A 24993-nucleotide genomic window follows, 5' to 3' on the forward strand; every position below is an offset into this window, starting at 1 on the left:
TCAAATACTTTGTAATATAGTATAATACAATTTTTATTATGATATGTAAAAACTTAATTACATAATCAGTACAGTAGTAGCAATGAATTAGGGTTTGGAAAAGGTCCCCACTTCCTGCCTATGAGCCCCAAATTCCGCCATTTTTCAACTGGTCCCTTTCCTTTCCGACCTGGGGACTGGGGGTAGCCAGCCCAACACAGAAACTTTCCTTTCTGTAAATTGCAAAAACCTGCCCTAATTGAGTTTCTTTTGTTTCTTCTGCTACAACCACATGGCATATTCCTGCACTTTGTAAAACCCTAAATCTTTCTTTTCGTAAATACAAATCCCTGCGGAGTAAACAACCATATCAGTTTTGTCATCAAATCAATCTCTTAAAACCCAATTGTTAATCTGACTTGGTTACCCAATTCAGCAAATGGCTTCAATGACTGCCGATTCAGCTCTCCTGTCCAATTATGCAATGGCGAATGCTTCGGCTATCAATTTGGGGAAAAGGGTATTTGGGGTTTCGGTTTTGCCTCGAACAATTGGGTTTAACGGGAGGAAATTTGAAAGTTTTCGTACCAGGGCTGTGATGCAGGTCGCTACGCCTACAATTGTGGAGGAATCGAAAATGGAGGACCATTTGGGTCTTAATGTTGTAACAGAGACTGAAGTGAGGGAAAAGGGGTTTATGGGGATGAGGAAGACGAAGCTCGTGTGCACGGTGGGGCCGTCGTGCTGTTCTTATGAGGAATTGGAGAAATTGGCATTGGGAGGAATGAATGTGGCTCGGCTTAATATGTGTCATAATACTAGAGATTGGCATCAAGATGTAATTAGAAAGATCAAGAAGTTGAACCATGAATTAGGGTTTTGTGTTTCTGTAATGATCGATACTGAAGGTAGTCAAATTCATGTTGCTGATCATGGAGCTCCGTATTCTGTCAAAGCAGAAGTATGTTTAATTTTCTGTCTAATTTCTTTCTAAAGTCTGTTATTGATATGTAAATGGAAACAGTATGAAGTTTCAAAATTTGATGGTATTTTGTTGCAATCTGAATTCGTTAGGATGGATCGATATGGTTCTTCACTACTGAACGATTCGAGGGTTGTCGCCCATTCACAGTCCAAGCAAGCTATGAAGGTTTTGCTGAAGGTTGTATGGCTCACATGTTATTCTTTAGTTAATATACCGCAAATACTTGTGAGGTATAATTAATTGTGGATGACCATAGATTTTCTTGTTGATCTTAGATGCATTTTGTATCAGGAATTAAAGAGGGTGATGAGCTTGTTGTCGATGGAGGAATGGCGACTTTTGAAGTTATTGAAAGGATTGGTAATGACTTACGTTGCAAGTGTATTGATCCTGGCCTACTTTTACCCCGAGCTAAATTGAGCTTTTGGAGAGATGGAAAACTTGTCGATAAACATAATGAGCTCCCAACATTATCGACAAAGGTGATCATTAGATCTTGTTCCAATATTGGGAGTATGGGGTTGTTTGGCAATTGCTGAAGGGTTTGATGCAGAATGATTAAGAGGATCTCATGATATAGTGCAAAATGAAATATAATTGTTTGATAATTGTGTACAATGAAATTAGGGCTCTTAATGGTTAAAGGGAGATCTAGGATACAAAATCGTTCAGAGGGTTTTAGAACCATTAGGAGAAAGATTTTTTTTTCGCTAAACAAGATTCACCTCTTAACGATTCAGAGGTTGCCTTTTAATGGAACTATTAAGAGCTAAACAAACAAATATCTATGATATGGCAATTTTTGGGTTTTACACTAAGATCATCAATATTTTCATATATATATATATATATATATATATATATATATATGCATGTATGGGCATAATCAAATGAGAACCTCAAATATTGTGATAACTGTCGCAACCTGTACTTTAAGGTATTGTTTCATATTTGTTTCACAATGTGTTTGTTTTGCATGTACTTGTTTTACAATGTGAAACCTTTTTACATGTATATAAGTGAACACAAACATGTAAAAGAGTTTCATATTGTGAAACCAGTACATGTCAAACAAGCACATTGTGAAACAAACATGTTAATTAGTACTTTAAAATTTGGTTGAAATTTTTTATGTGTAATAATGCATGATGCACCAGTTTTCACGGTTATCACAGTATTTTCAGGTTCTCATTTGATTATATATATTTATATAATATTAATGTATATACATATATTACTTTATTGATTAATCTGTGTTATATATATATATGCACATGGATACAAAACATATCTTTTGGTATATTTGGAATGGAGGAAGTATTATTTTGCGCAATGATACCATGAATATATATTATAGCATGTTTTGAAGTCGATTCGGGATTAATTTTATTCATGATGTATGATTAACAGGATTGGTCTGACATCGAGTTTGGAATTTCTGAAGGCGTTGATTTTATTGCCATGTCATTCGTTAAAGACGCCGATGCAGTCAAACATTTAAAGAATTACTTATCCACCAAAAATAAGTAAGTGCGCATTCAAAAACTTATGCAACCAAACGAACCCAGTATGTCCCACCCGGAGGTGGGGTCTGGGGGCGTAAGATGTACAAAGACAATACCTCTACCCCAGCAATAGGGGTCTCGGGTGGGGGGAAGATGTACACAAACCTTACATTTACCCCAAACAGTAGGGGTTTGGGGTTAAGATGTACGGAGATTTGACTTGTACCCCAAAGAGTAGAGCAGTTGTTTCCATGAAAGTGGGAACAAAAGGACCAAATGAATAGACCTCTTTGATATGATTGTGTTATTGTTAATGGATCAAAATATGAATGCTTGTATTCTCAGATTGATTAAGGTTTTGGCTAAGATAGAGAGTTTAGAATCTCTCCACAAACTGGAAGAGATCGTGGAGGCCTCAGATGGAATAATGGTGGCAAGAGGTGATCTTGGAGTCGAGATACCACTTGAGCAGATTCCGACTGTCCAAGAGGAAATTATTGACCTCTGTAGGCAGCTCAATAAGCCAGTGATTGTGGCCTCACAACTATTAGAATCCATGATCGAGTATCCGACACCTACACGAGCTGAGGTAATTTCTCTATAATTCTCCAAAATGGAGAAATAAAAGTTAAAATAAATAATGGCGGATTGTTTTTATGTGAGAAAGGTTGCAGATGTTTCTGAGGCAGTTCGACAGTATGCTGATGCCCTGATGCTTTCTGGTGAGTCGGCAATTGGATCTTTTGGAGAGAAGGCTCTTTCTGTGCTGTGTATGGCTAGCAGTCGAATGGAACTATGGAGTCGTGAGGAGAATCAGCGGCCATCTCTTCCTGAACGTAAACTTGGAGTCTCGTTGCCTGATCAGATTGCTGAGCAGATCTGTAACTGCGCTGGCCGAATGGGTAATACTAATTCTACATTTCCCCACTCTTTCTGTCCCTATAGAAAGTTTGAAAGTAGTTTAATGAAGTTTTTTTTGTATAAACCAAACGAACCCAGTATATCTCACTCACTCGAAGATTCATTTCCATAAAAACCAAGACTAGTAAATACTCCCTCCATCCCAAGGTAAACCTTGTAATAAAAAAGGCACACAGTTTTAGAAATATGTAACTATGACATTTTTTAATTGGCTAAATGACAATATTACCCTTAATAATAAAGGGGTATTAAATTTCTCCATCTTGTAATTGAGGGTAAAATTGAGAAATAGACACTTTTGGAAGTGGACACATGCGACAAACTAAAATAGAAAGTGGACACTTATTTTTTGGACGAAGGGGGTATTCTATCTCGTGTCTTCCTGTCCACACTTGTTGAAAATCTAAATATCCTTCAACGTTGACGAGTAAAGAATCTTGTGAGCGCAACTTGATTTTGGTTAAATAAGTGACTTTAACTCGGAATCTGTTTCAAGAAAAAGAAACATCAAATATCTAAGACCTCTCTCTCTCTCTTTCCATGTGCAGCAAATAACCTCGGAGTGGATGCCATTTTTGTGTACACGAAGCACGGGAAGATGGCAACGCTTTTGTCACGCAACCGACCAAACCCTCCAATATTTGCGTTCACAAACGAGAAAAGCACACAAATGGCTCTCAATTTGCAATGGGGAGTCACACCCGTTCTGATTGAGTTGTCGGATGACATGGAGGCTAACATTACCAGAACAACCGATCTCATAAAAGCAAAAGGGATGTTGAAGGAAGGAGACGCTGTTTTAATAATCTCAGACGTTAGCCGAACGTGTGCGACTCCAACCGTTTACCAATCGCTCCAGGTTAAAGTTATTTCTTGAAGTTGTATTAATCTCATTTGATGTTCTTAGAGATGCTTCAAGTTCTTTTTTGTCTATGTTTTTGTACACTTAGTTGCAAGGTTTTTCAGTTATTTGGTTCCCAGGTGCTTTGACTTTTTTGGGTCAAAACATATCATTTACTTTTAATAGTTGACACAAAGGATGTTGCTATTTGAACCCCTTTTTTAGTTATATCAGTGACTCATGAGATCAATCGAGATGCGTGCAAACTGGTTACTGTTAAAAGAATAAGTAAATAATATTGAAAATAATTAATTTGACTTTGACTTTGACTTTGAGGTTTGACTTATTGGATTGATGATGGAGTTTGTAAGTTGGCATATTGTATTGTAAGTAGTTGGCAACTTGGCATGGCACCAACTCAGAAAATATAACTCCAGATCAGGTCCTGATTCTGTATACCATGTGACCCCCACTGTTTGCTTCTGTTTCCTTGTATTTTACTAAAATTACAAAAATTAATTATTATTATATTTTTTTGTAAATTTATTACGTTAATAAGAAATCAATCAAATGAAATATTTATAAAAATATGAATACTTTATTTATTATGATTTGAATATTTATGGAAGAGGTGAATGTGCGTGCGAGAAAGAGAGTTGAAGTAATAAGGGATCTGGATATTTGATCACCTTTAATCTTAAATCCATTCATGAATTACACTTGATACGGGGATTGATCAAGTGCATCTCATTCTAATGTGTATCCAAGGATGAAGATCCCTTATTACGCTTCTCACATTAACTCTCATTTTTATTGGAACTCAACTCATATAAAAGATGGTTATAGTTAATTTATTATGACTAACATTTTGTATTAAGAAACAATCAGGTGTAATTTGAACAAGTTGTAGTAGATTTGTATTTGAAAGTTCCTCTAATCATGAGTTATATGATCCCCGTTGGGTATTTATTCAATTACTTCACATAAATTATTTTTATTTATTAAAAAAAGACAAGTTGTATTTTTCCTTCTAAATTCAAATGGTATGTATTTGAACGATCTTATAAATTATTTGGGTAGAATTTTAAATTTAAAAAATATAACTATTTTAGTATAAATCATTAATGGATTAAGAGTTACTAAAAAGGTACTTGCACAATGCATTGCAGTGAGATAAATCTTGATTTTATTGTTTCGTTTTATTTTTTTTGTCTCAATTGATGTTATAATACATCTCGTTTTTTGTGTTCTCTCTCTTTAATGCATTTTTTTATTTTTTATTTAATAATATAATTTTTTTATAAATATAATAATTAACTATTTTATTAAAACTCAATGATTATTCTAAGTATATTTTAGATTTTTTTATATTTAAAATGAAATGTTTATTCTCTATTTGATTATGTTTATCTGCAGTTAGTTACACGAATTCAAACATGAAACTTTAATAAGTTGTATTTACATATTGTTTACTTGTAATCTTGAATTTTAAGTAATATGCGTCAATAAATAGTATTTCACGCATAAAAAATGATTTTTAAGAATTTTTGTCAAATATTTTATGATATAGTATAGATAATTTGTTGAGAATTTTTTGTTAAAAACACATCCTAAATAAGTGTAACAACAGGGCTTAAAATATTACTGTGGGTGATTGTAGTAATTTTTATATAGTAGATTTTCTTTCTAGACACTTCTTTTAAATAAAAAGATGAAAACAATTCATCATATTTAATGATTTATATATATCATAATTTTTATTCTATTCAATCATAAATTTTAAATTTTCTTTCTAACGAGAAATTTTAAGGATCCGTTTATCAAACATTTATCCGGTAAGTATTTATCGGAAAAATTCAATACCATTATTTACTTATCGGGTAAGATTTTAATCAATAAAAACGGCTTTTTATGCAACAATTTACCCGATAAGAGTTGACTGTGGTAAGAGTCATTGCCTTCACTTACTGGGTAAGACTCTCGGTCCTTGGCTCGTTCTTACCGGTTAAGATTTTTGGTTCTTATAATATTCATCTAGTAAGATAATATAATTTGGTAAGCGTTTATCCAAGTAAGTATTTGGTAAACGACCCATAAGTTGCATAATATGGGTACAAAACTAGTAATGAACAAAATAACATTTAGTTACAAAAATAATATAATTGATAATTTTAAAAATGAAAACATTTATTTGGTAAAACACATTTATTATTAATCAACATAAATAATAAAAGTAAAATGAAATTGAGAACCTTGAAAACCAATTTTATATATATTGTTTCAAATTGATTCTCACAATTATCAATATTTTTGTGGTTTTTACTAAAATTACCTCCAAGAGAATTACAATACAAATCATGCCATTGTTTTTGTTTATTTTGAAATTTAGAAGCGATTATTAAATTAGTTAAATTCAGGAATCAGATTTTAATCTACAACACGAGATGTATCCAAAACTATATACGTAATAGTCCTATAATGATGAATATATGTACATAATCACACCTTTATATCAAATATTTTTCTGTAAGTTTTATGGGAGATGCTCATAGAAAACAAAAAGCCATACTGAGCTGAGTTGCTTGCTTTCTTTTACAAAGAACAAAGTTGTGGCACGAAACAGGGTGATGACGAAGGGACTTGTGGCAACTAAGCATAAAGGAATGACATATAGAGCACTGACAACGGACGAGGGTAACAACTATGAGCTCGACAGAGAGATTCTTCATCTTTTAATTAAAAGGATAGGTTTGAAACTTGGATGATTGAATACATAAATCTTAAACTTAAAGGCTTTAAAATTAAGCCATCAACTTAATTATTAAGCCGTAAACAATCATTACATGACGATTGAACTAGTAGTTGTTAAGCTCGCTAAGTTGATTAAGTGGAAAAACACCCCTTTAGTGGCTATGATTTATGCCAACTTTTTTTTATTAGAAATATTTTTACTGCTACAACACGATTGTCATGTTTTAAACTCTATTTTTGGCAGCGTTTAGATTCAAACCTGAAGAAGATGAAATTTTACTACATTCCTTTGACTTTAACCTAGGGGTGTTTGCGGTCCGGTTTGGGCCGTTTAACCCCTCATACTACAAATCAAACCATAATGGCGGTTTATAAAATTTTCAAACCGAGCGGTTTGACATCAAATGCTTAGACCGGTCAAACCAAACCACGAAAAGGCGGTCTGGTATGACCGGTTTAGGCCGTTTAGACATTTAATGGACTTTAAATATTAAAATTAAAAAAACATATATAATTTAGAATTTTAGATTAAATATCCATTTTAACAAAACAAAATATCCAAACAAATAAATGTAATAATTAAGTAGCTCTTGAGTCCAAAATCCAAGCAATTCAAAGTCCAAACAAATAAATATATAATACATATTAGAAAACAAACAAATTAACAAAGTTACAACTCCACTGCGAGTATTGAGTAACAAAATCCACGACTTCACAACCTTCAATTTCTTGAGTCTTGAGTTCTTAACAAAATTGATAGATTGTTAGAGTTCTTGGGGGATTTCAAAATTTGGAGACCATCATGTGTCGACATATTTACTGGTTTAGGGATTTTTAGGTGCCCATTCATTTGGATTTGATTATGTTAGATGTTTGACTTTATGTTGGGCTTAGAGATATATTTAGGCCATTGGCCGTAAGTTAAAAAAGCTTGGCTTGCTAATACTAGAATATATATATATATATATATATATATATATATGTGTGTGTGTGTGTGTGTGTGTGTGTGTGTTTGGCAGTCGGTTTGGTTTAAACCGCCTAAAAAAAGTTCCAGACCGCAGATCTGACCGGACTGATTAGTTTCGCTATTTTCCAAAACAAATCAAACCACCAGACCCCTTAAACCGCAAAACACGGTCCGATTTGACTTGGTTCGGCCGGTTTGAGTGGTACAATGGTTTTTTTGAACACCCCTACTTTAACCACCGTGCCATATCAAGCCCCTTGGTTCATAGGTTGATTGATGACATAGGAAGTTTAAGTGTAAGAGTTTGTAAAAACTCAAAGTTATAAATGGTTTTAACATGTTTTAGGTTTTAGGTGTTGTAATGAAGATGAATTATCTCACAGGGTGTAACACAACTGATCTCGGTATAGTATACTTGCACATACGTTTCTGGGTTCGAGTCTAACGGTCACAATTTATAGGTTGTACTTCCTCTAGGAATTGAGCTCCTTGTGGGATCAAGTTTGTTGTCCCCAAATTCCCTGTCCCGCCAATCACTTGCATGCTGTCTTTTTTATTTAAACTAGTATGGTTCCGCGTGTTGTACGGTAGCGATAAATATTTTAAGGAAGTACTTGACTGAGTTAACATAAAATGTAATTCTTGCGTTAATAAATAATGAGATATAATATAAAACGACGTATGTACTTATAATTGGTTCATTTCATATATTGATAACCATTTCTTGTTACGAAGAGTTTGAGATATATCAGTGCTAATTTTGTTGTTATGCTATTTATAATTCAAACGGCATGTCATACAGCCATATCACTGTTGTTATTACGAAGTATTTGAAGATAAAGTAACCAAAGTTATGAGTTGCCACAAATAAACATCCTATCATCTTATCAGTATATAGTCTGATAGTCACATGTTTCATTATAAATTTCTTCTCACTAATGTGGGATTACCAAAGCCACCACGTTTCAAATTTATATCAAGCATTACTTTTTATTTCTTATAGTCACCTTCATTCTCCAATCTAGCATTTTCTCATTAACATAGGATGACTAAACTAACACTAAATACAAGATATGAGAATACACAAATATCACAGTGCCACCGCAAATACCCTTGGTTATTTCTTTTATACATATAAAGAAAGAAAAATAAAGATATATATATATATATATATATATATATATATATATATATATATACTTATAATAAATAAGTAACTGACATGATACGTGTCATCTTTTGGTGAGCCGATTTTAGTGTTTTCCCGTCTAAACACGTATCTAAACACAATTTACATTAGCAGTTCAGTTAAACTCATTTGATTGACATGTGTCCTCTTATTCAATCAATCCCACTAATTTAGGATGCAATTGATTTTATTATTGAGTTAATTAATTTGTGTGGTAACTAATTTCAGAAAAAAAAGGGGATTTACTTCTAAGTTTAGATTCAATTTACTGATATGGTTTCATTTCTAAATTCAATTTTATTTTATGATTAACTTCATTTTAACTAATTATTGATATAGTTTCATTTCCAAATTCAAGTATAAAAAGACATTCTTCAAAGTTATTCTTCATAGTTATACTTCAGAGTTGTTTCAAGAGTACAAGTCTGAAGAGTCATTCTTCAGAGTTAGCTCACCGGAACTCTGAAGTCTTTTTTTTTTCAGACTTAACTCACCCGAACTTTGAAGTCTTCTTTGTTTGATTGTGTGGTAATTGATTATATTACTTTGTTTGATCGTTTATTTTGATTACATTTTGGAAGTCTTCTTTTCTAGATAGAGCACCATGCAGAGCCTCTGCATAGTACATGCATAACTTCTTGCTTGCCTATACAGAGTTCTAAAGTCTTCTTTTTCAGACTTAGTTCACCCAAACTATGAAGTCTTTTTTTTTCCCAGATTTAGCTCACACAAACTCTGAAAGTAAGACAACCTCATGAGTCAAATCCCATGAAGTGATACCCTCATTTATTATAAAGACTTCTTTATTTCAATCCTTCAACTTCTTATTAATGTGGGAAAACTTAAACTTAACAATGATCCACCGTTTGAGAATACTCTATTCTGATGGTATCACCTTAAAATCTTTTGGTTTTTTCTGTCTTGTTAAGAAATTGATAATACGGTTTCATGTGATTGGTGGACCGGTTTTTATCCATCCTTGTTGGCACTCATCACTTAAGTTGTGATCTTATCAAGTAGTTGTGTATCAGATTTACCACTCATATCGTGTTTTAAATACGTGATCATATGGGCAGGTTGAAGATTGCTAGTTACAAATCTAGGGGTGTTTAAGATTGCTTATAAAAACAATTTATTGACTTATTTTGGTGCAACATCGGCAATAAGCATTTTTGAGTGATTGGATAAACAACTTATACCGGTGTCAAACCGGTAATAAGGAGTTTTTGAAAAAGTTAAACCCTTTTAACTTATAACAAGCCAAATACCTCATAGAATGAAGTAACTTACAAAATATGTTGATTTTTGAAGTAGTTTTCATAAATTACGATCAAGCCCTTTGGGATGGAAACTGTACAGGTGGTTATTGTAGCCACGAAGCAACCACCACTCCACCACACAAAATCCAAGCGCAAATTAGCAATCAGCGGCACCAACAAATGCTCACAGCTTCACCGCCACTTGCTTCTTTCTCTCTCTACAGAAACAGCTTTCTATCAAAAAATGGAGTAAAATTCCCCAATTTCTTTCCCAAAATCCTGGAGAATATTAACAATGGCTTCGGTTAAGATGTTGAAAGCCGGTTTATATCCGTTTTCTGCTTCGCCATCGTCTTCTCGTAGGAATGAACGGTTTGGTTGCTCTGGTACAAGAAGAATTGTCAAGTTCAGCTCAAAGTTATCGACTAACAGAGTGCTCAAGGTTTCTTGCAGGATTCAAGATGCTGATAATAGTGAAAGAAACGGTACTTGCTTTGATTACATTTTCTGCTGTTTTATGGCTTTTAGTTGGAAAATTTGGTTTCTCCTTTCATATTATGCGTTAACTAATTCCAAAATCAACTCCGTAATGCGCATGAAGAAGTGTAACCAGACGCTTAATTTTATTTACCCAACGTTTGCTTAATTTATTATAAATTTATAATGTATTCATCTTTGCTTTTTAAGAATTTGTATTGTTGGTGCGATGTAAGATGTTCGTGTATAGTTTAATGTAGAAATACAGATATTCATGTACAACAGATGGAAATCCGTAATCTTAGTAGTGTTCAGAAAATATGAATGCAATGCAAACAGAATTTAAATAGACAGTAATTAGTGAAGATGAAAAGCATGAGTAGAAAAGCTTACTTTTGCAATGCTGAATTGATATGCTCTCTAATCATGCTCGATTTACTCTACATGCTGACTGCACTTGCCCTTGAAGGTGGTTTGTCGCCAATAGGGTAAGACATGTTGGGGGTTACAGCCAATGACCATGTAGACCATTAGCGATGTCCCCATAAACAGTTTTTGTTCAATGAGGAACTTTGGTTTACGGTTTTTGATATGCTTATCTATATTTTGGTGGGTAATTTATAGCGTCCAACTCGGATGTCTGGTATTTCCACTATTTTCAGGTGAAGAACCTCCGGAATCTTTGTTTATGAAGGAATTGAAACGACGCGGTATGACTCCCACTTCATTGCTCGATGAAAGCTGGACAGCTTCCAATAACAAGGAGATGATGTTTAAGGATGAAGATGGAAACATTTCAAGTTCAAACAATGTATCAACAGATTTTGAGAAAAGCCTATCTAATCAAAGGGAGCGATCCATGGCTTTGAACAGTGAGGGCCTTGAGGTTGAAAGATTTTTAATCGTTTTTAATTTCTTATAATATTTTGTTTTTCTCAAAAAAATCCTTAAAGATGCTGGTGATCTTGGTGAAAGAGTATTTGCATTTTTCTATATGTGTGTCTTGGGCAACCACAAGAACATGAAGGACAGAACTCCTGAGAAGTCACATATCTTCTTTTACATCAAATGAAGGTTCTAGTTATGTTAGTTGGTCATAGAACTCTAGTATTTAGCCGGCCTAAAGGAATGTCTAAGCAACCATGCTAAGAGGACAAGAGCTTTAGCAATCAACCTGTTTCCAATTTCCTGCATCATTTCAAGAAAGCTTTATCAGATTATATAAGGATGAATATGCAAAGTATTATGTGTGTCTTTGCTAGAGCACAAAAAAATGACCTGGCTCTAAATCTTTTATTGAAAAAAACATCTTTAACGGTGACAGTCAAAATTAATTATCTAATTGGAAAGTGGAATCTGGGATGTCTATGCCTTCTATACTATTATGAAATGAATCTTGACGCTTTCACTATGTTCATTTTATGTGTATTGCAGAAGTACATAAATGTTATATTCATGTCATACTTTGAATTTTAATAAACCTTCTAGGTTCTATTCTGGACTCGATGAATATAATTGAAATAGATATGGATTATATGCAATCTGTATTCATATCACTTATAGATATTTTTGGGCTTGAGTATAAATTGTGGAGACCAGCAGTAGTGATCTGAAGTTCTTTGTAGGAGGTTTCTGCAATAGCAACCCATGAGTCCATCAGAGAAGTTGTAGGAGTGTTATAATAGATAATAGGTAAATTGAAGCTATCCAATCACGATATAAGCCATTTAATCTTAGAGGCATGAGTAGCTTATTAAGATTTGAGTAACCAATAAATGGACACTTATGTTTCGGTTTATTGGAGAGATACGAAAATGTTTGACTTTCAAGATGCTTGAATTGTATGACTTTCAAGTCTTGCTCATCAGTACAAGGAAACTAGGAAAATATGCTAATAAATAATAATCCTAATCCCTTAAAGATGGTATGCACTCAAAGGCTAACTCACTTCAGATTGATGTTTTCTACATGTTTGAATGACAGCAAAGTGCAAATAAGTCTCTGAACTTCAAACATGTTTAGCTGAGTTAATGATCTATGATATTGCACTTCAGGTTTAAAAACAAATGATTTGTGATATTTGTAGTGTTCTTTGTAATAACTGCAGTGACTTTTTTGGTCTCATATTCCTCCTCTCTCTTTTTTTTTTTTTTCCTGTTTATAAGATTATGGAACTTAGTCTTCTTTTCTGCATGCCAGGGATTGATTCCGCGTGCTAACCTCTTGCTAAGGCTTGGAGGAACATTCTTCTTAGCATTTTGGCCACTGTTCCTTGTAACTGTTGCATCCTTCTCTGCTATTTACCTTGTAAGCACTGTTGAGACATGATGCTTTTACAATTTATGTATACTTCTGCTAGTATTCTTAGCAATTCCTAGTTTTAGTTCATAAATTTGATTCATATGGTTGGTTGGTGCATAACAACTGTTTGAAATATCATGTTGGACAAAGTTGTTCGCCAACATGTGTTTCTTTTTATATTTATTTATGTACATGGAATTGAAATTGGTTAGTACATCACGGAGACTAGGAGCTAAGTCAGTCTTTGGCTGGCACCAAAAAATAGAAAATGGAAAGGAACAGAACTCTCCTAAGTTATAGAAGTGATATTACCATTTATCTCATTTTGGGATAATCTATTATCATCATTGAAAGATCAAGGTCTTCCCTGTTTTTCCTTGTTTTTCTCGATGATGTAAACTTAAATTGATCGTCTGGCTGAAAAAAAAGTGTCGCCTCGTTTTATACTGGTAGAAGCAAGTTATTTGCTTTATGATTGAGACACTGATATCACATGGAAAACCCTGAAGCATTTTATTTGATGTGAGTGACAAGAAACTTGTAAAACGTTCTCATATTTTCTCATGTAGAGAAAATATTAGTTCCTTGCATAGGAAAAAATTAAAATCACATTTGCACTCAAAAGGGGAGAAAAAAGGAAACAATTTGGAGAAGCGCAATCACTCATTCTTAAGACCAACGTTCAATGACTTGATCGATGTGAACTTTGGACGTTAGGTGTGTTAATTAATTTTACTCTAGCTCATATTTATGAGTACCCCTCTGTTTCAGTGGAAGAGCCTACATTTGACTTTTGAGTGTCAAATGAATTCCTTCTTAACTGCTTTGCTTACCGATTAGCTAACATGATAATTGCATTTAACTATAACAATCTATTACCATAACATTCTGAAACTAAAAAAGCTAAAAACATCTATGTCAATTAAAACTTAGATTTAGTTCTGAATTTTCAAAGTCTAGAGTGGACTATTTTTTTGTGACAAAGATGTAGCTATCATTCAACCTAAATGCTACCTATCTTCAATGCTTAATTTAAAAACCCCCAAACAATGTTTACTCTTTTAGTATGTTTGCCAAGACTTTTGCTTTCGCTTTGCTTTGTAACTTGTCAACATCCTTAACGGTCTGTTCTTTCTGCAGTATTTTGGACCAAAATTTGTCCATGATGGTACCGCAAGACAAGTACAGCTACCCCAATATATTGATCCATATGCACTTCTAGAAGATGAACGGATGTCCCAAACTTCACCAATGTTATATTGATTATGTCAGCTTCCTGTAAAATTGTATGACAATTGCTGTTGCCTTGTACTTTTCCTTATATATACTTGTGAAAATAAGGGTATGGTCAGTAGCCTTTGCACAGATTTTTGAACGAGATCTTGCATAAAATAGTTGTAGCTTGTTATATCATTATGCACGTTGGGTGTCTGCTGTTAAAAGTTTGTTAACCGTCTAGCAACTTCTTCCCATGAAAATAAAAAATAGAAAAATTAAGGTAACTAGATTTCTCACTGTTCTTATATTATACCACATTGTTAGTTGCTCTAAATGTAAAAAGGAACTCTCCTTGTTATGAGACTTCTTCCATTCACATTTGTAAATACTATGTCGTGATTGTATAAGGTAAGTCACCATTCATAATTATGTTTAACTGGTATGTAGATCAGCTGATTATGGCAACACTGTTTCATATGTATTTGATATGGAAAAGTCGGATGCGTTTGATGGTTTAGTTAGCTTGATGCGTGGCCACTATCTTGATGCAAAGCCTAGATCTTTCTCAATTGCAGCTTTATAATGGGAAATTGAGCAGATGGGATATTTAGAACAGCTGTATACAAGTTTATAAACTTAGGTACAGTTGATGCAATATGATAACAGGCTCGACTTGATTTTCTTGTTATTTTATCAGTGAATTACTAGGTGGTATGATGTTGCAGATGTGGTCTATACGTCGGGTCCTTCAGTTAAATGAGGTTCTAACAGGTTTTTGTTAAACCTATGACCTTCTGATAGGTTTGAGAATGTTTTGCTTAACAGAAGAATGCCATTATCATACATAAGAATGCCTAAAAACTTGTCCGAAGGTCATAGATTTAAAAACATTTGTTAGGAGGTCGTTTAGCTAAATACTTCTCCATATGTCCCAGCTAAACACTAGTTTGCTAATCATGGTTTAACTCTTTAGATGGATGATCAACTCAGAATAGTTTACAAAAAGGAACTTGATACAACAAACAATTCCGGTATGCTAGTCTACCGAAAACTATAAAAATTCAGAAGCCAATGATGCATATTACATGATAACCCTTGTTTTGTTTCACTTTAACTAAATCAAATCTGGGATAATGTTTATACTGAAGAGAAACAGACAGGTTCTAGAATCTAAGACACTGAATGGAAAAGCTTGAAGGTCTCCACGGACACAACGAGGCCTCGGATAGATCCAGCAGCAGCAACTAGTGATACAGTCAGACATGCCAGGCTCAATACCTTCATCCAGATCCAGGTGAAACTATACTTTTCAATCTTTGCTTTTGAAATGTACATCTCTATTGGGAAATACACCGTTAATGGCCAGAACGTAGCAGCACCAATAAGGCCAAGAAAACTATTGAAAAATGGAAAGATCATGGCTACCAGTGTCGCTAAGACCACATATCCTGACCTCCATGCCAACCTGTAGATGTTGATCTTGTATTTGCCTAGCGAGTATTCTATTGTTATAAATTTGTTTTGTGGCCATTTTTCTTTGCTCCAGTTTTCCACGAACGCAAAAAATGGTTGGATATACACCTGTATAAGTAGATTTAAGGGGTTGAAGGTGATATTATTCTCTTGGGAGCATCCACAATGATAACTGATAAGCGTTCTCATTAATGCTTTTTCCAAAAAAGTGCGACCCACAAGCTTAGGTGGCCAAGCAAAACATGAAAAAAATGGGACCCACAAGCTTATTGGGAGCTTGTGTGGTTACAAGCAAAAGGTGGTTTTTTTTTTTGTCAAATGCTTTTTCACAATCTCATTGGGCCAAAAAAACTCTCCCAAAAAATCTGCAAAAAGCTCCACTGTGGATACTCTTAGTTCAGATATAGTAAAGTTATTAAATAACTCTTTACCTGGTAGGCTCCAAGAAGATGAATTACGATGCATAAGTTACCAAAGTCAATAAGCCAAAATGGCTCATAAAAACCGAATCCTGTCAAGTAATTCCCAGGTGCGTCATTACCGAATGCGGCATATCCTAGTGTCCCACATATCATGTAGAATAAGGTCGATGCTGATACTCCCACAGTAGATGCCCTTTTCATGACTTTGTTTTCTGGAGGACTTGATCTCAGTGTGTCCTGCATTTCCAACATTTTATTAGCAAAATTTATACATAAATACATATATGTTTGTAGGGAAAAGTTTAAATGAGAACCATAAATATTTGAGAACCTGAAAACCACTATTTTGTGCATTATTCATGAATAACAACAATGAATGATCATGAATATCATGCATTTTCATAATTCATGACATTTCATTATGAACAATTTTCATCATTAATAAAGTATGAATAGTTGGTTCATAGGTTTTTAAAATATTTACTGTTCTCACTTGAACATGCCCATATGTATGTGTGTATATATATATATGTGTGTGTGTGTATGAGTGTGTTTATATACATAGCGAGGGAGGGAGGGAGAGAGAGAGAGAGAGAGATGCCTGTATCTCAAGGAGGACTGGACAGAAAGAATAGGCAAAAGCAATATCTCCAATGGCTGAAAAAGTGGTCCACATTTTATCAACACTTGGCATGTCTTTCCCAACTGGTATTCCTGTGAGGCTTGTTCTGGTGTGTCCACCTTCTTCTTAGATCCAAAAAACACGAATGAATGAAAGTTCTTACATTTTTCTATAAGGAAAAAGGACACAAGTTTGTAGAGATTCTAACCTGCAATTTTGGCAATGGAGAGAGCAATGCCAATGGTAGCGTAGGTAAAAGACATGATGGTCGCAACGATGGATATTAGTGAGAGTTTGTGGAAGTTTGGGATTTGGCTTAAAACAATTTCAATAATCGCAAAGATCAACAAATATGAGTTGTTCAATGTGTGACACCCCTTGTGGTGGCCTGACTTATGGAAGCAGTTTGAGCGTTCAATTGCCCTGGTGATCGAGCCAAATTAAAAAGAAATCAGAATAGGTGAAACTTGTTAGTAACGGATGGAATCATGGAAACATGTTGGTTATAGTTCTTACGCCATGGAAATGGCGGCGGTGATGGTGTATCCGATGGTAGCTCCAATAAGAATCCCATATTGAGCTATTCCACAAAGTTTGTATTGAAGTCCTCCTGAGATTTTTGGAACCCAATTTGTTATTTCTTATATATGCCTTTATATGTGTAGGACAAAGTTCATTTATGAACCTGACAACCCTAGTTATTTCATGCATTATTCATCATGAATAATCTTGAATATAATGTATTTTCATAATTCATGATAGGCATTTTCATCATGAATATTTATCACTAAATGCATAATGAATAAAACATGAACAATTGGTTTCTAGATTGTCAAATATGTGTGTATAAGGATCATCTGAGAATAGGAGTTTGAGTGAGAAGTATAAGAAGAGATTTTAATCCTTGATCACTTTTAACCTGAGAACAACCCATGAATTGTTCTTTAGAAAGGAATTGATCTAGTATATCTCATTAATGTTGATCTAATGGTTCTTTTCATTTAGGATTGATCCAAGAGTGGAGATCCCTTCTTACTATAACTTTCTTTCCGACCGGAACCTAACCCCATATAAATATATATATATATATATATATATATATATATATATATATATATATATATATATATATATATATAGAGTATGTATATATGTTGTATATAGATTGTGTGGTTCCTCAAATGAACGGATATAAAATTTTGTAGGTTTAAAAAAGACTTGGCCACTTTTGACCAACTTTAGGGAGCTAAGCTTTAACCCTTGGGTTGTTATTGGGTCTTGTAGTAGTTGGCAGGCTATTTTACTAAAGTGATGATGTCCCAAACTCAACTTTAGGTCCAGCGAGTTCTTAATGGCTTACGTAATATATATAATGATCATGGGGAGCTTTTTTATACAGAAATAAACAACAAACTCACTCTTGTTTCTTATGGAAGCCTTTTAAGTGGACATTTGTCAATCGTCATCACCAACAAAAATCATACCATACAACAGAAAGGTAGCAATTCTTTTGGCACAGTCTTTTCGATATATTTGAACTCATATAAAGAAATTGATGAAATTACCAAGGTTAGCTTTGACAGCCTGCATGTAATTGTAGTTTCTGGTGCCGGTAACCGGATCAGGCGAACGATAACAGTCTGAAAGCAAGAGGCAAGTGAACCAAGTGATGACTGCAAAAACCATAAGAGAAGCTGTCCCTGCAATCCAACCCAATTGACCAAAACACCATGCTAACGACAACACTCCTGATCCTATAACTGCTGTTATTATATGTGCGCTTGCACTTATTAACGTCCCTTCAAAACCACAATGAAAAGTATAAACAAATTTAGCAAACATCAACATATTAATTATTCACATAATAATACAATTAGTATCGTTATCAATTAATTACAAGTTATAACATCACTTTTCAAATGTACGCATGCATATATAAACAAAAACGGTAATTGGAGAAGAGACTGCAATTGCATATATTAATTATAATTAATTAAGGTCGTAATTTGAACATGTAAACCTGTTCTTTTAACTCTTCCATCATCATCGTACCCTTCATTGGAGTCTCCTTTCTCCATTGACATTTAATTGTGCATTTATTAGCGTGGTGGTGAAGGCTATTAATAGGAGAAGAGAAGAGAACACAAGGAAGTGGAGGTGGCTGATGAAAACACCAACTCACTCTTTGTGTGTGTGTGTGTGTGCGTGTGGGTGTTGGAGTAAGACCCTTGATTTGACTTTATGTTCAAAATATGGAAAATGCATATATATAATAATGGACATCCTACTTAGGTTTCCACTTCCCTTCAATTTTCTTCTCTTTTATCAATTATTTACTTTCTGTACCAGGTTGCCTTTGAAGCAAAAAGCATGCTATTTTTTGGGTAAGTAATTGTTTGGATTAGTTTGTTTGTAACTCAAGTATCTATTTTGATGACCGAGAATGTTAAGGTAACTGTTTACACAGGTAAACGACCCATTACTCGTGTTGGTTGTAAGGCCAGATAAGCCGGTAGGGATACTTTGGAGGGTAACCCAAACCTTCCAACAACTTGAACACCAACTATGCATGCATGCCGTTCAAGTTTCACGATAACTAAGAATCCTTAATTGTTAAGAACGAATGTCGCGAGTATTGCATATGTTACATTACCCAACATAATTAACGTTTAAAAGGATAATTAAAGAAAAGCGTGGAGAGAATATTAAATACTAAACGAAGGACTAACTTTCTTTGTAAAATGAGAATCAAAGATATTGTTCACTGATATCAACTTACAATAATTGATTATGTTATTGCTTTTGACCTTTCATAATATAGGGAGAAAACTTACAACTTTATCTTTAGTACGAAACATATAAAATGACAACTTAATCACAAGGGTGGTGTTTGATTGGTTTGAGCTTGGCTCCAAAGGTCAAAAGTACCAGGAGGTCTCAGGTTCAAATCCAAGGAGGAATAAAAATCCTCTTGTGGCCGCGGAGGTTCAAATGCGGTGACTCCGGTCTCCGGGCTATCTGCAAAACATGTAGTCGTCCTGAGATTAGTCGGTTCGCATAGCGGGTTAGATATCCAGGTTAATCAACAAAAAAAAATAACAACTTACTTATATAAACTCTCTTATTACAACAATGTAATTATAAGTTATTTTTTATTAGAGAGTTTTGTACTTTGAAAAATTTATCTACTATAGCATTGGGTAACCTTTTGATTTTTATTTACACATTATACTAGATTTTCATGTTATGTCACTGTCCACGTAGGTTGTCCATGTGTACCATATGATGATATGACATATATTATATTGTACTTTAATTTTAGTATTTTATTATTTAGACATTGTACATTTTAATCAAACATGTTTACCTAAATTTAGTAAAATTTCAACTAAAAATTTAATCTCTCAAAATCGAGATTATATCAATGGATAATCTTTTGATTTGAAATAAGATGACATGACACAAGTTTTCAGGTTTTCATGTCATGTCATTGTCTACATGAGATGTCCACGTGTAAAATTTTGTTGACGTGACATCTCTTATTACAACATTGTACTTTGAAAAAGAATTTGATTTAGATATTATTTAACGGACATATTAATTAATTTGGAAATTTTCTAAATTATTCGCTAATATACCAATACCAAGAAGACTAGTAAAACACAATCTATCTGACTAACATTTTTAAGAAATATGTATTTTTTGAAAAACGAAAATAAGAATTATTACCTTTAAGAAAATATATTGTACTTGTTTAAAAAATTATTTGACCTATAAATATATTAAATTAATTAGATTTTTTTATGAAAAAAACATTAAAGTATATTTTTTTGAATAAAATAAAATAAGAAAAATGTTACATTTTCTTACAAACAAAATAGTTATCTCGAAAATAGTATATCATATTAATTTATGAATTATTTTTCTCTAAAATATATAATCTGCATGTAATTTAACAAGACAAAGTAAAAAAATTGAAATGTTTTTTTTAAATCGTCGCAAAAAACAAGTGAAAATCATCAAAAATAATTTATTAGAGGTTATTTTTTTGTTTTTGGTCATATTATCAAAATGATATGTCATTCACATCATCTCATTTAAGACAAGCAAGCAAAAAAAAGTAAGAGGTTAACTGGTTTAAAAAATAACAAATTACTCATTACTATAATAAGTAGATTTTTCAAAATACAATACCCTAATAAAAAATAATTTAAAGTATATTGTTATAATAAAAAAAAAAATGATGTTATAATAATTTTTTTTTATAAAAGTAGATTGTTATTTCGTACATTTAACTTTAAACAAAAGATTCCCTATAGCACTATAAAAAGAACGGAGAAGAACCAAAGAAAGCGAATTTTTCCATTTTAAATAATTATGTCTTTAAACTTTTTAAAATAAATATATAATTTTACTTTTTCCTTTTGATAATTAAGTCTTATTATATATTTTTTGAATGCTAAAAAAATACTGGTAATCGGTTAAGAAAGTTCTAAAGTAAAAAATTAAAAACCAGTTTAGAGTTTCCAAATACTACATCATTCAAACCCCTCGCATCAAACGTCGTCTCTACCGCTTGCCAGCTCATCATCGTTTGTTCTCCAAACCACCCATTGCCGCCCTTGTCCCCTGCCACCGATTCTTTTTTTTTTCCTTTTTCTTTTTTGTCTTTCGATTCTCTTTCTTTTACAACAATTTAATGAAGCACAAGAAGGAGAATTGAAAAACAAAAAAAAAACGATCAAATAGAGGGAGATCGATAGCAAGTGCCAACGACACCAATAGAGAGCAGATGACAATTAGGGCCGGGGAGCGATGGGTGTTGGGTTTGAGAAACGTAAAACTGATTTAGGTTTTTGTTTTAATTTAGAACCTTTCAAACCGGTTACACGTAGCTTTTTAGTTTATAAAGATTTACATAACCAAGATTTATTTATTTAAAGTTATCTAGAAGGGTACTCGTGTAATGCAACGAGATATATCTTAATTTTAATATTTCATTTTATTTTTTTATCTCAGTCGATGTTATAATATGGTCKTATATGACTTTGAAAAAACGATAATGTTTTTATTTTTGAGTAAAATATAAATTTAAAAATATCATAAATATTTGACATAAATATATCGATATTAGTATCAAATTAATTATTTAAATTTTTTCATTTTTTTAATTCAATTTTTTTATTATAATTTAATTTGGGTTCAATAACGAAGTAATTTATATTTGGTTTAATAACATAATTTTATTATAAAGATATTGATTAATTATTTTGTTAGAACTCGATAATTATCCTGATTATATTTTAGATTTTTTAGATTTTAAAATGAGATGTTTATTTTTTATTTGATTATGTTTATTCGCAGTTAGTTATACGAATTCAACATAAAATTTAATAAGTTTTACTTACGCATAATTTACTTGTAATCTTGAATTTTAAGTAATATGCATCAATATACAGTACTTCATGCATAAAAAATGGCTTTAAGTGTTTTTGTCAAATATTTTATAATATAGTATAGATAATTTAAAATAAGAAAATTCTTTTTTATTCAAACAAAAGTTCATGATTTAGTCGTTCAAAATAAAAATTAATAAAGTAATTAAGTTACTTTTTGTTGGAAGAATACTGAAAGTGATGTTTTAGCTATTGCTTCAAAGTAGGGGTGTTCATGGGTTGAGTTATCGGGTTGAAGATATTTGAACAACCCAACTCAATGCTTGCGGTTTGAAAAATCTTAAACCAATCCAACTCAAACCAAAATGTAACCCAACCCAAACCAAAGTGCAACCCAACCCAACCCGTACGGGTTGGTTGGGTTGATACTTTTGTACATTAAAATATTTTTATAACCTTGAATATGTTGTTTCTTTACTCATAATTTCTTTTTCAACATCAATCATTTAATACAACTTATCCATATTTCTTATGTATACCATATCCAGTTAATTTTCTCAATTTACATATATATGTTCACGTACGAATGAATTATATAGATATGTAAATAGATTGAAAATATGTGTATATGAAAAGCATACACGATAGTGTAATTGTCTAATGTATATATTAATGGAAATTCAACAATCATATTAAATTCAAGAAATAAAAGGATATCGGGTTTCATTGGTTTGAGTTGAGTTCAAATAATAGTAACCCAATATCAACCCAATACTTACGGTTTGCCAATTTTACAACTCGATTAGACATCGGATTGAGTTATTTTGCGTTGGGTTGATCAGATTGGTCGGGTTTTTGAACACCCCTACCCCAAAGTATTGATCCTCAAAGGACAAAATAGTCATTTTTTATAACGCTTTGATTAATTAGGACTTTCAGATACAATAACCGTAACGTGTCACGGTTCAAAGAATTATTCGTTTACTTTGCAATTTAGAGATGGCCAAATAGGCCCGGCCCGGCCCATAACCGCCGGAGGACCGGAACCGGGACCGGTTGAGGGACCGCCGGTTATGATCCGGTTAGGGTTTTTGACTTTTTTTGGGACCGAAACCGGTTAAGACCGGGACCGGTTATGTAACCGGTTATAGGACCGGCCCGGCCCGGATCGGTCAATGAAAGTCAATGAAACGTATATATATAATAAAAGGTATTTTTATTGTGTATTTTTAAACGTATTTATAATAAAACGTATTTATAAACGTATATATATATATAAATATATAACAAAACGTATTTATAATAAAATGTATTTATAATAAAACATATTAAAAATATCATATTACAAACATATTAATAACATATTAAAAATTTATTAATAACCAAAAATTTGAAATTTTTTTTTTTTTTTTTTGAATAGGACCGGCCAGAACCGGTTATGGGACCGGAACCGGGACAGGTTGGGACAACCGGTTACCGGTAAGCTTGACCGGTTACAAGGAAAATCACCGGAACCGGTACCGGGACCGGTTACCGTCGGTTTTTGTCTTGGTTAGGACCGGTAGGGACCGGTTAAGGCCCGGCCCGGGACCGAATTTTGGTCATCTCTACTTTGCATTTATTTTTTATTTTAAAGGGACGAACTTATAAAATCTTATCAAAAAGAACCATTCAAAATTTTAGATGGTATATTTAACTAAAACGCAGACTACACGATATTTGATTGGACAAAATGCATAAAATATCAACTTATTTTCATAGATTTCCTTATGATAACATTGCATATCCAAATTTTTTTATTATAACAATGTATTTTCAAATTATTTTTTATTATAATATTGTACTTTGAAAAATTTATCTATTATAACATTGTGTAACATTTTGATTTAAATTTAACCATTATACTAGGTTTTCATGCCACCTCCACTGTCCACATAAGTTGTTCACATGTACTATAGCTAATGTGACTTTTTCTTATTAGAACATTGTAATTTCAAAATTATTTTATTATAACATTTATATGTTTTTATTACAACGTTGTACTTTTAGTTTTAATATTGAATTACTTAGACATTTTACATATTATTTAATTATATATTAAATGAATTAGAAAATTTCTAAATTATTCATTAATATACCAATATTAATAAAACTAGTAAAACAAAATTTATCTCGTTAACATTTAAAAAGAATATGTATTATTTGAAAAGAGAAAATATTAATTGCTATTCTCTTACCAAAAAATATATTTAAAGAATATATAATACTTGTTAAAAAAATTACTTGACATATAAATATATTTAATTAATTAGATCTTTTTGAATTATTCATTAATATAAAAATATTAAAAAAAATGTAGATCACAATTTATCTCGCTAACATTTTAAAAAGAATTTTAAAAGATATATGTATTTTTTTGAACAAAATAAAATAAAAAGTATTACATTTTTTTACAAACAAAACTGTTATCTCAAAAATAATATATCATATTTATTTAAGAAATATTTTACTTTAAAATGTCTAATTTGCCTCAATTTAATAAGAAAGAGTAAAAATATATTTTTTTAAATCGTAGTAATGAAAATAAAAATCATTTCAAATAATTTGAAATAGGTTTTTTGTTATTTATTTTATTTTAACCATGTCATCAAAATTGATGTGTCATTCACATTATCTCATTGAATCTA

At 32.4% G+C, this 24993-nt stretch overlaps 3 protein-coding genes across 4 annotated transcripts; 2 read left to right on the top strand and 1 right to left on the bottom strand.

The window, feature by feature from the left end:
- Nucleotides 1-191: 191 nt before the first annotated feature.
- Nucleotides 192-4369, top strand: LOC112506782 (plastidial pyruvate kinase 1, chloroplastic-like). Its single transcript, XM_025111052.1, has 7 exons — nt 192-940; nt 1054-1141; nt 1256-1446; nt 2375-2490; nt 2815-3058; nt 3137-3371; nt 3939-4369. The coding sequence occupies exons 1-7, from the start codon at nt 419-421 to the stop codon at nt 4265-4267; spliced, it is 1725 nt and encodes a 574-aa protein (XP_024966820.1). The 5' UTR covers nt 192-418; the 3' UTR covers nt 4268-4369.
- A 6165-nt stretch (nt 4370-10534) lies between these two features.
- On the top strand, nt 10535-14632 carry LOC112506994. Its single transcript, XM_025111371.1, has 4 exons — nt 10535-10882; nt 11537-11760; nt 13074-13181; nt 14316-14632. The coding sequence occupies exons 1-4, from the start codon at nt 10693-10695 to the stop codon at nt 14436-14438; spliced, it is 645 nt and encodes a 214-aa protein (XP_024967139.1). The 5' UTR covers nt 10535-10692; the 3' UTR covers nt 14439-14632.
- A 710-nt stretch (nt 14633-15342) lies between these two features.
- On the bottom strand, nt 15343-19004 carry LOC112506845 (amino acid permease 6-like). Of its 2 annotated transcripts, none has more exons than XM_025111144.1 (7): nt 18931-19004; nt 18476-18709; nt 17427-17520; nt 17119-17333; nt 16890-17032; nt 16298-16525; nt 15343-15974 (listed from the first exon to the last, which is right to left on the bottom strand). In XM_025111144.1, exons 1-7 carry the CDS (start codon nt 18992-18994, stop codon nt 15564-15566), a joined length of 1389 nt encoding a protein of 462 aa, XP_024966912.1. In that variant the 5' UTR covers nt 18995-19004; the 3' UTR covers nt 15343-15563. The 2 variants fall into 2 exon arrangements, with proteins under 2 accessions (XP_024966912.1, XP_024966911.1); XM_025111143.1 differs by having other exon boundaries at nt 16890-17035.
- Nucleotides 19005-24993: the final 5989 nt, after the last annotated feature.

This window comes from Cynara cardunculus (genome assembly GCF_001531365.2).
Source record: "Cynara cardunculus var. scolymus isolate 2C chromosome LG 2, CcrdV1, whole genome shotgun sequence".
Classification (NCBI taxonomy): domain Eukaryota; kingdom Viridiplantae; phylum Streptophyta; class Magnoliopsida; order Asterales; family Asteraceae; genus Cynara; species Cynara cardunculus.